Below are 12,252 nucleotides of genomic sequence, written 5' to 3'. Positions count from 1 at the left end.
AATACTTTTCTCACTTCATTTAAATTTAAATAACCTGACTCCTGAATATCTCGATATATTTTTGTTTTCATTTTGTCATCGTCTACTGATGCGTCTTTTCATTACAATATTTTAAATATATTTCTCTTCCCATTTAAATTTGTATGCAATCTGAAACAACTATCGCCGTCCCATATATATTCCATATTTTGTTATGATTTTCGCTACAATGTTTCAATAAAAAAATAAAATAAATATTAGTAGGTTGGTAGTCCGATAGACGGCGACCAGGGGAAGGTCTAAGGCCCAAATTTAGTGAGTCACGTAAATGATCAAAACATGAATGTATGAAAGCTTAACTTGTAATCATGAATAATAAACAAATCATTGTTCTAATTATTTTGACTGAAAAATCAATTTGAAAGTTCTTCATTGTACGTTCATGTGTGTATTAGTAGTCATAAAAAATCAACTTGCTAAAATGTTTCCTTAATTAGATAAAAAAAAATTTGAAAACAGAGCTGGTCAATATACATGTAGACACCTCTTTCAGAACTAAAGAACCTTTGAAGAAAATATTTTTTTTTTTTTTTTTTTTTTTTTTTATTTTTTTTTTTTTTTTTTTTTTTTTTAATCGTTGCTATTTTAAGTTCATATCCTCAAGAAGTCAAATGTTAATGTGCAAAACTGTTAGGTAAATCTGAAAGAAGTGTTTAGCAAGAAGGTGAGGTGGTTCTAGTCGAAATCTAATTGACGTAACTACATTCAAAATGTGGTCAAGTTATTTTATCTCCAATGCCTAGATGAGTGAAAGGACACACATGTGGAGTTAGTTAAGACAATGTCAGTTCTCAGTCTGTCAGTTTGAACGTACCGTCTCCAAAAGACGCAAGAAGCACCCCCCCCCCCCCCCAGCCACGTTGATAATGGTCAGGTTTGGTGTTATCCCGCACACGTTACGAGTCTGCTTTAATGAAAAAAAAAAATAAGATTTTAAAATTTTCCTGAACATTTATTTTTTCTGGGAAAATCTGAATCTAATAAAGAAAACAAGAGAGGAGATAGAAATTTAAACGGTTAAAGGTACGGTAAAGTAGTTAAATTTTTTTTTCTGGATTTTTTTTCTCATGGCGCGGGGCCCTTAGAAGCACGGGGCCCGTAGCAATTTGCTACTTCTGCTCTATGGCTAATCCGGCCCTGGCACTGCCTCAAAAAAAACAAAAAAAAAAGGTTCATGCTATGCCACGAGAATAGACCATAGGTTGCGGATACACTTCGATATGAAGTAAAATAAAAACCTTTGCCACACTCGCAATAATTTTTCATAAGTAGGGTCTGTTGGGGTAAAAGGGGAAAAAATCAGGACTTTCAAAATGCATAAAATGAACTAGAGGACTACATTGTATTGTGAGCTCTTGTTGGGATAAATAAGAGTAAACTCTATTGCAGCACTTGAGGCGATTTTTGAAACCCAAACTATTGGTGATTGAAGGCAAGGTAACATGAAGAAGACAGTTTGAAAGTTCCGACGTCATTGTTTTTTTTCTTTTTTTTTTTTTTTTTAAGGTTACCATTATTTTTTTTTTTAAAGTGTAGTTATTTTGTATTTTCCTCTTCAACAGGTCTGCAAATACGAAGTAGTTGGTTCGAATCATTCCACGCTATATTACATAAATATGTTGCTATAAAAATGTTTTTTTTAAAGCTAAAACGTGTGACATAACACTTCTTGTTCCCTCCCATCCCACTGTCACAATTTACCACAATTTCATAAGCCCCCCTCCCCTCAAAGCATGACATCATTCATGGACGACCCCTTACCAATATTAATGTTCGAAAGAAAGTGTCATTGACGCGTTGCATGTAGACATGTTGCGTTGCGTTCATCTGTTTCTAGAACTAGCTGACAGAATTATTAGTATTTAGTGACTGGTAATAATGTTATCTGAAACAGGAGCAAAGATGAAGCGGAGTTGAAGATGGAGAGCAGCAAGTGGGAGTACCGGACGGAGGAGGACGGAGACTCGCTCACCCTCATCCTGAAGAGAGCTGAGAACGAAGACGCTGGAGAGTATTCCTGCACGATCTCCAACGAGAAGGGATCCGCTACGAGCAGAGGAAAGCTTTGTGTCACAGGTAGAAGAGATTTCATCCTTTTCTTCTTGGAAATGTTTCGTTCAAAGGCGCTGTTATGAGATTACAGCATCGCATGGAGTAACGTAGATAGAGAAAGTGTTGTTCATCTTCAAGGGAATCGATTCCACTTCCAGAAATTAGGTTTTGTTCACGAGTCAGAGATGATCTCCTTTTGACTGTAGAGCGAAATTTAGCAGATAATGGGGTTGTTTCCTTCAGTCAAAAGTAGTACTTTTTGTCACTGAAATTGATAGAATAAGCAAAAAAAAATATAACACGGACCCAGAAAATACTTTCATTTTCCAACCAGTTATTTTTTAATTAATTTTTTAAAATGCCCGATTTTTGAAAACGGCCGTGGTCTTTGATGACGTCACAAATGGCGCACTTTGCCGCATCTTTCTACCGCGATTCCACATTTTGATAATCAAGAAACGAATTACAATTGCGCTCTACGTTTGCTATCAACCATATCGTTGCCAATACACGTGAGTAAAGATGCGAATTAAATATTTTGCACTGTGAATGGCAACACAGAATGGCATTTCATCATTTGTGAAGTCATCGGACTGAAGCATAAACATTGAAAGCTCGCCGATTTAGTTAATTTTTTAAAAATATCAAACTTAAACAAATTATTTAAAAAATGGTCAGATCCTATGTTTTTAAGCATGCTCTTTCAGAAAAAAATACTTTTAAAATTTTGTATACGACCCCATTCATTGCTGTGCATAGCAGTTTCAAGAGAACTTGATAAAATAGAAAAGTTTCACCTCGCGCGATATAAAAAGGACCCTCACCTCCCCACATCATTTTTCTTTACTGAATGTATTGTAATACTCGTCCAACCCCACTATTACGTCTCTATGGCTGGACGCATTGAAAAAAAAAAACAATAATATTTTAAGAACCTATTCTAAAGTAAGTGATCGAAGAAAATATTGATCACGAAAAAACGAGAGGGAAAAACCACATGTGAAAGAAGTAAATTTTAGTAGAGCACTAATGAGTAATGAAAATTACGAACGTTTGCTCTTAGATGCAAGAAGCCCTGTTGTCAGAAAATATGTAATAAAAAAAAAAGTAAGCATATATAAAGTAGGATTTTCTGATCGGCACTTCTGAAAAATAAGAACGGAACAGAACTGAAGAAAAAGAGGGATGACACTATGTTTCTTGTAATTGTTTTATTTTTATAGTGTGCAGATACGATCTTAAATTCGGACTTATGAGATACAGTGTAATTGCATACCCAGTTTAGGGTAACCTGATAAGGGTTGAGTTGTTTAGGTCCTGGTTAGGTGAAGATTTTCCTGAAATTGGAAGTTGCTTTAAATTAACCCGGGAGAGAACTCGCGGTACTTTTCGTCACACGAAAGCTCGCAGCGGGCTCCGTAGGCCCGGAGTAGTTATTTCAGTAAATTGGGTGAGCAAAATTGCCAAAAAAAAATGTTTTCAGCACTGAATTATAAATAGATAAACAGCCTCTAAAATATGTTTTAAAAAGTAAAGTTTAAGAAAGTTTTATGATACATGAATCTAAATCTTCTTCTAAGCATGACTGATGATCGCAATACTGTTCTGTGTCAACTTCTTCATCATCTTCATTAAGGGAGTTCTCATCAGTTGAAACCTCAACTAACAAGGTCTGCAACCTCTTCATTTCATCTTTGTAGCTTAAATAGCGATGCATTTCACAACCTCTTCCTTTACATTCACAATCTCAGAGCGTGAGCCCTCGCACCGGGCCTCTGAGGTCCGAACCTGAATTTTCTCGGGAAAAGGGGGAATGTACATTCCTGAAAAACATGTGGTCAGTACGTAGGTCCCCTTGAACGCAGCTACTGTGGACCTCACTCATTTCCGTTGAAAGGGTTGATTTTTGGTAACGCAGTTTTGTAATGACCGGGCTTGAGAGGCCCGATGCGAGTTCTCCCGGGTTAATCAATCGCACAATGATGTGTAGTATGTTTTTGGGTAACCAAAATGAGAGAAAGTCGCTTTAATTCAAACAGCAATCAATTTAATTGAATCCGTATTAGGGAAGTAAAAAGAAAATTATCCTTTTTCGAATTGCCTTATAGTCTTTGAAACCTATTCTTGTTCTACAGCAACTTCAAAAAATATTCAAATTAGTGCAACTTTTTATTCAATAAAAAATAATCGCAGTGTTAAACTGTTTAAAAATGTCACCTTTTTCGACATCGCATCGCGATACAAGAAGCCAGGTGTAGTAGATGGGGCATCATAAATTGAAATGTAAATATTGAAGGATATCTTTCTAGATTTGGTTTTCATTTTTTGATTAATGATTTCTTTTTTTTTTTTTCAGAAGCCGGAACAACACCCGCTTTCCGTAAACAACTGGGCAACCTGTCAGCGATAGAAGAAGAAAATATAGATTTAGAAGTGCAATTTGAAGGCTTGCCAAAGCCAAAAGTAGAGTGGTAAGTGGTTGTGCCAAATGCTTAACATATTTGCTTCTTGAGAATAAAAATTTTAACTGCATCTCTGGAAGCTATCCTATGCTTGTTTCCAGTATTGCGATCTGTTTGATTTTGATATAAAACATAGACATCAATCAATTTTCCTTATTAAAGGATCAGTTTATTACAATTTTCTAACAGTGATCTATTTCTTTTCTTTGTTCGTTGCAGCCACATCGTTTTCTAATTTTTATTTAGTACACTTATATTCAAGTAAAGCTCAAATTCATACCCTTGGTATTATAAGTAAGCTACATCAGAAAGTAGCTGTGAGTTAAAGCATTTAAAATAAAAATGGGGCGTTGATTATACTACCTAAAATCGTCACCGTGCTACGGCAAAGCGCGCAAAAAGCGTTGCAGAAGTATTGATGGCTGTTTTAAAATAAATTTTAAAACTCGGGACTTTCAAAATGCATGAAATTATTTAGAGAACTATAGGTATTGCAGAGTCAGTTGGATTAAATGGAAACAAACTCTTTTGCTGCATCTGCACTTGTGGCAATTTTTTAAACTTAACTGTTGGTGATTGAAGACAAGTTAATATGGAAAAGATTCTAAGATTCCCCCGTGTTTTCATCAAATGGGGAGGACGTCGTCATTGCTTGAAGATGGAACTGGACAACGTTGTTATTTAACACCTTCAGTCGGAATTATGAAATATTGGACCAAAAATGTTGATATTTGGTACACAGTGTATTATGGTAAAGGGTATCTTATAGACAAAATTTTGAGTTTGTAGGAGAAAAATTAAAAGAGTTATGGCACGTCCAATATTCCGGACTTATATTTTTGAAATCAATATTTCATGTACAAAAACGCTAAAATACAGAACAAACTTCATCATAAAATGTTCTACAAACAATTATAAAACATAATATACGCGTTTGAAATGATTAATTAAAGATTATATATTTTTAAAAAAATCAGGAAAAAAACCTCGCTTTTCAGATGAAAATCCATGGTTGGAAAAATGAACCACTCTCTATCTCTCAATCCTTATATGTCAGTGTTGTCAATCCCAAAAAGAAAAATTATTTCACAGATTGTAATAAGTAGAATGTAAAGAGTCAACTACAAAAAAAAATCAACTAATTAAATCAATTATTAAATGATCAGCAGCTGTTTAAAGTGTATGTCCGGTACACCGGACACCAGGTCTGAAGGGGTTAAAGCTTGGAGATAATGCGTTTTCCTATCCAGCCGGTCTACAAATGCGAAATGGCTGGTTTTAACTAGTTTTCGTGCATCAGGTACATAGGGTTATTAAAAACACTCAGCAATGGATGTCACTTTTCCTGCTGCTTTCCATGGGCAGTTTAGGTGCTTCGTGGGAGCAACCAAGTTTCCCATTCCTACTGCCTGAGTAAAATTTTCCTTTCATACTTGCAATTCTGGCTTAGCTTTGGCCAAGTGTGCATTAAGTGCTTCTATGATAAATCAGGGTGATCCCAAGCTACTATATATACCTTACTAATTCTACTCTGAATTTCCAGATACACGCTTGGCTTTTAACGGTAAGATTTCTGAATTTTTCAGGAGACTTCCAGGTTAATTTCAGGAAGGTTACTGAATTTTAGCGGAAAACGGTCTTGGTTTTTGCAAGATATGTTACTGGTAGAAATTGGGCTCATCAGCTGCTCATTCTTTTCCAGGAACGTTTCTGAATTGTTTTTACAGTGTAAATCACTGTTTCCATTTTCCCCTACCATCTGGGATAAATGGAAATACGCTGGGGTAAATTTTAGCCATGATTTCATTCACCAACAAACAGCTCTAAAGTCAACTTTCCGTGCTCAGTTACTCTCAGAGAGTGTAGTCTTGGACACAGTGCACAAAATTTTAATTTTTACCAACTTAGAGAAGAATTTAAAGTTGACAAATTTAAATACTGATTCCATTTACTTCAATCTATCTTACCTGCGATAGTTTAGTTCACACTTCATGAGTACACAGAGGCACAAGATTTTTGATATTCAAATATCTGTATATTTTTTTTAATTCTACAATTATTGTGGTTATAGGAAAAAGGACGACTCGGAAATCGTCATCGATGACGATCACTACGAAGTCACCTCAACCCAAGATTCTGAAACACTGACGATTAATAACGTCACTGTGGAAGATGCTGGGAAATATTCCTGCACCCTCAGCAATGACTCCGGATCCGTCACAACTAGCGGTGACGTCACCGTCAAAGGTAAAATTTAAGATACACGAAATTCTTAATTAAAAAAATGACGTTAAAAAAAATTGACGTGGGAACCATATGACGTCCTCGTACCCATAGTTAACAGGGCTGCAGAGTCGGTACGAAAAATTACCGTCGCCGAGTCTGGGAATTTCAGATCTGCCGACTTCGACGCTTTTACCCAGAAGTCATTCTCACTCCGACTCCGCAACCTTGGCAGATTATGGACACGGAGGAAAAATAACCGACTACGACACTTGGAATTTCCGGATCTTTGATTTCCGACTCCGACTCTTTCAGCTCAAAATCAGTTCGACTCTGACTCCTTCAACCCAAAATCAGTCCGACTCCGATTCCGCAGCCCTGCTTATAAATACATTGTATGTGCGGTAAAGCCTAGTCTTTATGACTTAACTGGAACCGAAGGAAATCTGAAGAATAGAAAACCAAACAATAAGATAAATAAGTAAAACAAATCCTTTGATAAACAGACTTGCATTTATTTCGTCAAAAAAAAAAAAAAAAAAAAAAAAACATTATGTATGCTTAAATTGCCATAATGTGTTGTAGAACCCTTACATGAGTTACGTTCTTTGTATCATGATTTTGAATTATAATTTATGTGACTCTTCTTTTTCTTTCTAAGTTTTCAAATTTAATCCGTATCAACAAGGAACGGATGCGCGAAGTACTGTACTTTTTAGCACGGAAAAGCAATGAGCATATTCATGTACGGACTTTGGATGCAAAACTTTTTAAATGAATATTTTCAAATTTTATTGGTTTATTGACAACATATATTTCGAGTTCGTGTACTTGGTCACACAGGACTCGTTTATGAACTCACGTCCAATATGACAGATAGCACAATACAGGCACATTGTGTAGGACAGAATTAACCGCACAGAGAAGGAAGTTACAACCAGGGCAACGGGCGGGAATCGAACCCACCACCTCGGGAATACTACAATGGCGTGCCAACCAACTGCGCTACCGAGGCCAATTTTTAAATTTATTCTTAGATCTATTAGTATAGTAAACGCAAAGCATGACGCTTTCAAACAATTTTAATAATTCTCTTGATCTCAAATCTAAAACCGGAATAACTGAATGTAATAAAATAATAAGTAAAAAAAAGAAATACAAGCATTAGCCTGAGGAGCAGAACATTTTATTAGAAATTGTTGCTCTGATTTGTTGCTACACTGTTAAAAATTTTCCGGAAAATTTACGGTAATTGTTACTGGCATCCATGTTGCCAGTAACTATTACCGTAAAAATCAAATGTTACCGTAAAATTTTACGGTATCCTCGGTAGGCCGCAGCAGCCAATTGGCGCTGGCATCGCTTATTTCTCCGGTATAAATTACCGTAAAAATCAGCTATGCGTTATTCCGCCGTTTTACAGTAACAATTACCAGAAAATCTTCCTGAATTTTTAACAGTGTATCTGATGCGGAATAGTCAGTTTTATTGAGATAGACGATGGAAATATTGACAGTGTGTAGTATCATTGGGTTGAATGGGAATCTGCATTAACAAGTTGAATAGCGCCAAACATCACGTTTGGCGAACCACCCAACCGCCAAAAGTAATCGACTTGGTTGTCATTTTTGACGCCAAATGAATCCCCATCAAATCTAAAGGTTGGAATATCCATATGAAATGTCCCTTTCGGAAAAAATGAAATATTTGCAAGTACAACCATTAAAATTTAGAGCTCATCTCCTTGTCAGGGTGAACTCGAGGAAAAACTTTGCAAGTAATTCGGAAATAAATTTCAGATTCCCATGTCATACAATGGCAAAGCAGTGCAAATGTATATTTCCCAGTCATAAAGTACCAAGTATATATTTTCAAATGGTTATTCCGAATAATTGTACTGTTTATTCCTTTTTAGAATCTACTTCTGCACCTAAAATCGTACAAGGCTTGAAAGATCAGACGGTAGGGGAAGACCAGCCTGTAAAGATGACGGTCAAGTTCACGGGGAAGCCAAAACCTGTACCCAAGTGGTGAGTTGAGATCTAGGAGCTATAAACTTGTTTGCTGAAAACGCTAACCACGGATATTTTGAAGTTTATATCTCATCAGATGATAGATAGTTTGTTGAAAGAAGTACAGGAGGTATAAACCCAAAATACGATTTAAGTGTTAACTAATAAGAAGTTGACACTTAAATATTGATGATTAGCCAAGTTTGTAATTAGCATCAGTGCTTGTTCATACATTCAAGTAGGCCATGCCTGTTTCCTAAGTAATCCTACAGCTTCTCATAGTATGAATGCTATATAATTGCATTTTTACTTCCTTTTACAAAAAAGAAGTATTGTATTGGCAAAAGAATTTTCACTCAAAATTTGGCCTTAATTTCCATTTTGCTCACCCCCCAATTAATGTTGAGTTTTTTTTTACAACCCGACCACACGCGGATAAGTGCCTAAGAATGTATAAACACCCGAAATATCCATTTTGACATTCCCCGAGTTAATTACAACAAATTTTCTCGTGATGTACGTATGTATGTGTGTGCGTATGTGCGTATGTATGTCACATAACTCAAGAACGGTAAGTCCTGGAAAGTTGAAATTTGGTACGTAGACTCCTAGTGGGGTCCAGTTATGCACCTCTCCTTTTGGTTGCATTCGGGTGTTTCTAAAGAGGCCTTTTGCCCCTTTTTGGGGGAAAATCATTTATAATTTCGACGGATACTCAAGTGGTGTTATAATTTGGCGGACACTTGGCGATATATAGCCAGTCTTTTGGTCGTCAAGTTTTGTCGCCAACTTGGCGACAAATTTGGCGATTTTTTTTATTAATTTGTTTGAATTTGGTTTCAATTTGGCCACTGTTGGTGATATTTAGAAAGTAAACTATTGAATCACATTAAAATTGCCAATAATGGGAAAATGACATTAAATTGGAGTAAAAGGAAGTCATGTGATGCACAAATCAGCTCGTTTAAAACTATATTTATGGATTTGTATTCGATATTCAAGGGTTCTTTGACACATTTCAGTAATAGTAACTAATGTACACTAATACAAGTACAGAAGTGACGGCCAGCAACAGACTCAGGGCCCGAACTAGGCTAGTTCTAGTCAATTTATTAGTACCCAGAGAGGATCAATAGCCCTCTAAAATCCATATGCCACCTTGCGCGTTAAGCCGCAAGGGTAAACTGATCCAAGTGCATGCCCTTCTATGAAATAGTAATTTTTCTCGATTTCCAGTTTAGTATTATATTTGAACACAGTGCTGGTCAAATTATTAGACTAAGACTGTTTTGAAAGCAAATTCTTTTGTGATTACATAACTATAGACACATTAACGAACAGTGAAATAATTATCTAATATTTAGTATGCATTCCCTTGTTCCTGATGAGCATTTTAAGTCCTTTTGGCATACTTTTCACAAGGTTTAATCCATTTCTTAACACTTTTTAAAAAAGGGGGTAAAAAAAATTGTTTATACTCACTATTATATGTACTCACATACACATTATCACTAATTACCTAACTTTAAATATAACAGAACACATTAATAAAAAGAACTAGTGAACTGTTTAAGCTGATTGAGGTTATGTTCCTGGTAAGTAGATAGACAAAGAACATAAACAAAGCAGACAGTGCTGCCACCTGCAAACATTAAATTATGCTAAAATAAGGTAATAATCAGTGTACAGTATGTACTGTACTTTAACAGCAAAACAAATAGTATTTTAGTACAAATAGTGCACAAAAAACCAAAAAAAAACTTCTTTAGTCTAATAATTTGGCCAGCACTGTAGTTAAAAATAACTACCCCTTGTCCTACCTTCTGTTAAAAATTTAACCAGTAAACGTCCTTCATTTTCATAAATTTAAACAATAGAATATCTTCCTTTTGACTCTCTTTTGCTCGAGACAAAACATATTAAGACTTTTTAAGTTTCATGTCATAATCTAAATCTGAAACTCCCCTTACAAGCCTATAGTAGACCTTCTTTCAACTCTTCCGAATAAAGAAACAGTTTTTGTGATAAAGATTGAGACTTGAGATAAAAACTGAAAGCCACCAATGGCCAATTTACCATTTAGTGAATGTTCAAAGAATCAGTTTAAAAATGATGAAACGATCAAAAAAAATTTTATTGCTTATTTCAAAACTAAAAACTATTCTGAACACAGGGGAAAAGTTTCATTGCTGTAGTTCAAATATTTAAAAAGTTATTAGGCCATGCTCGCTATGTGTTCTTATGCAAAAGAAAAACTTTAAATTGCTTTTTCTCGATGATGGTTTTTTTGTGTTTTCATGTCATTAGAATCTCTAAGGATTTTTTTTTCTATTAAAGATACAGCTTTAAAGTAATACTTTTTGCATTTGGGATAACATATTTGACAAAACTGTGCATTGGATAAGCAGTTTATAAATTACTCAAATGTTTAGAGCATGTTAAACCTTTAAAAACCATTTAAAAAAAAAACTTTGATTTTTTATATAATTAATCACAGAAACTTTTCTAATAAACTCCTAAGCAAATGAATGCACAGATTTTTAGAGATGATTATAGTGATCGTTTAGCAAAAAACCTTTTTTAATTAGTGCAAAAATAAAAAACCTTTTTTAATTAGTGCAAAAATAAAAAAGCCTTAGGGATTTTAAAAAATTGAAATTTTCCTACATTTTTTGAATTTTTTTTTAAAAAAAAGACAATATTTTTAAATTTTGAAAATAAATTATTGATTACGAAATAAGTATGCATGTTATGGTTTCAAAGAAATATAAAATTTACTTAAATTAAAAAAAAAAATCTTTGAAAGGTAGTGTGACCCCTTAAAAAGTATCTCATGTCATACATTTAGGAAAGGAATTTTTCAAGTGTAATTACGTGAGAACTGACTGACATGTTTTTCTTCCTATTTCCCGTTTAGGACAAAAGACGGAGCCGAGTTATCCATCGTCATCACCACTCCATGCAAGGTGGAAGAGGATGAGGCTTCGTTTACGTTGGTTATTCCTCACGCTTCTCAAAGTCATGGGGGCACCTACGCTTGCACAATCACGAATAAACTCGGCTCTGACACCACATCTGCCAAACTTACTGTGTCAGGTATGTGAAAGGCGTTCTGAGGCACGTTGAAAGTAACTTCAGTTTTCCGCTCGAAATTTAATAATATTTGGCGATATGTTGTAAAATATTTTTCTCAATAATATGCAAAGACTGATAAACACTCATAATATATCTGAGACTACAAAGCCTAAATAGTTCTCTATTTAAAGTTAAGTGAAACTTTTTTTTTGAGCAATCACGATTGCTTATTGCTTTTATTTGACTGTTTTTGGCGTTCCTATCATTTTATTTTCCCACCGCCACCCTCCGCACCATCACCGTCGACCGGCTCCTCACGATGCTGCTCCTATAGCGAAAGCCGTCTCCAGGTTGCATCCATGTCCTACACACGCGCGCATACATACACA

At 35.2% G+C, this 12,252-nt stretch overlaps 1 protein-coding gene across 1 annotated transcript in view; it reads left to right on the top strand.

The window, feature by feature from the left end:
• Positions 1-1,957: 1,957 nt before the first annotated feature.
• The window catches only part of LOC129217813 (muscle M-line assembly protein unc-89-like), a 161,798-nt gene continuing 151,503 nt past the window's right edge, over positions 1,958-12,252 (top strand). Inside the window, exons 1-5 of the mRNA XM_054852152.1 lie at positions 1,958-2,115; positions 4,448-4,562; positions 6,625-6,800; positions 8,692-8,806; positions 11,706-11,884. Of these exons, the coding sequence (XP_054708127.1) occupies positions 1,959-2,115; positions 4,448-4,562; positions 6,625-6,800; positions 8,692-8,806; positions 11,706-11,884 (742 nt within the window). The 5' untranslated portion in view covers position 1,958. The remainder of the gene's footprint in view (positions 2,116-4,447; positions 4,563-6,624; positions 6,801-8,691; positions 8,807-11,705; positions 11,885-12,252) is intronic.

This window comes from Uloborus diversus, chromosome 2, assembly GCF_026930045.1.
Source record: "Uloborus diversus isolate 005 chromosome 2, Udiv.v.3.1, whole genome shotgun sequence".
Lineage (NCBI taxonomy): Eukaryota > Metazoa > Arthropoda > Arachnida > Araneae > Uloboridae > Uloborus > Uloborus diversus.
Note: the sequence above shows the minus strand (reverse complement) of the source record. Positions and strands in the feature narration are given on the sequence as shown.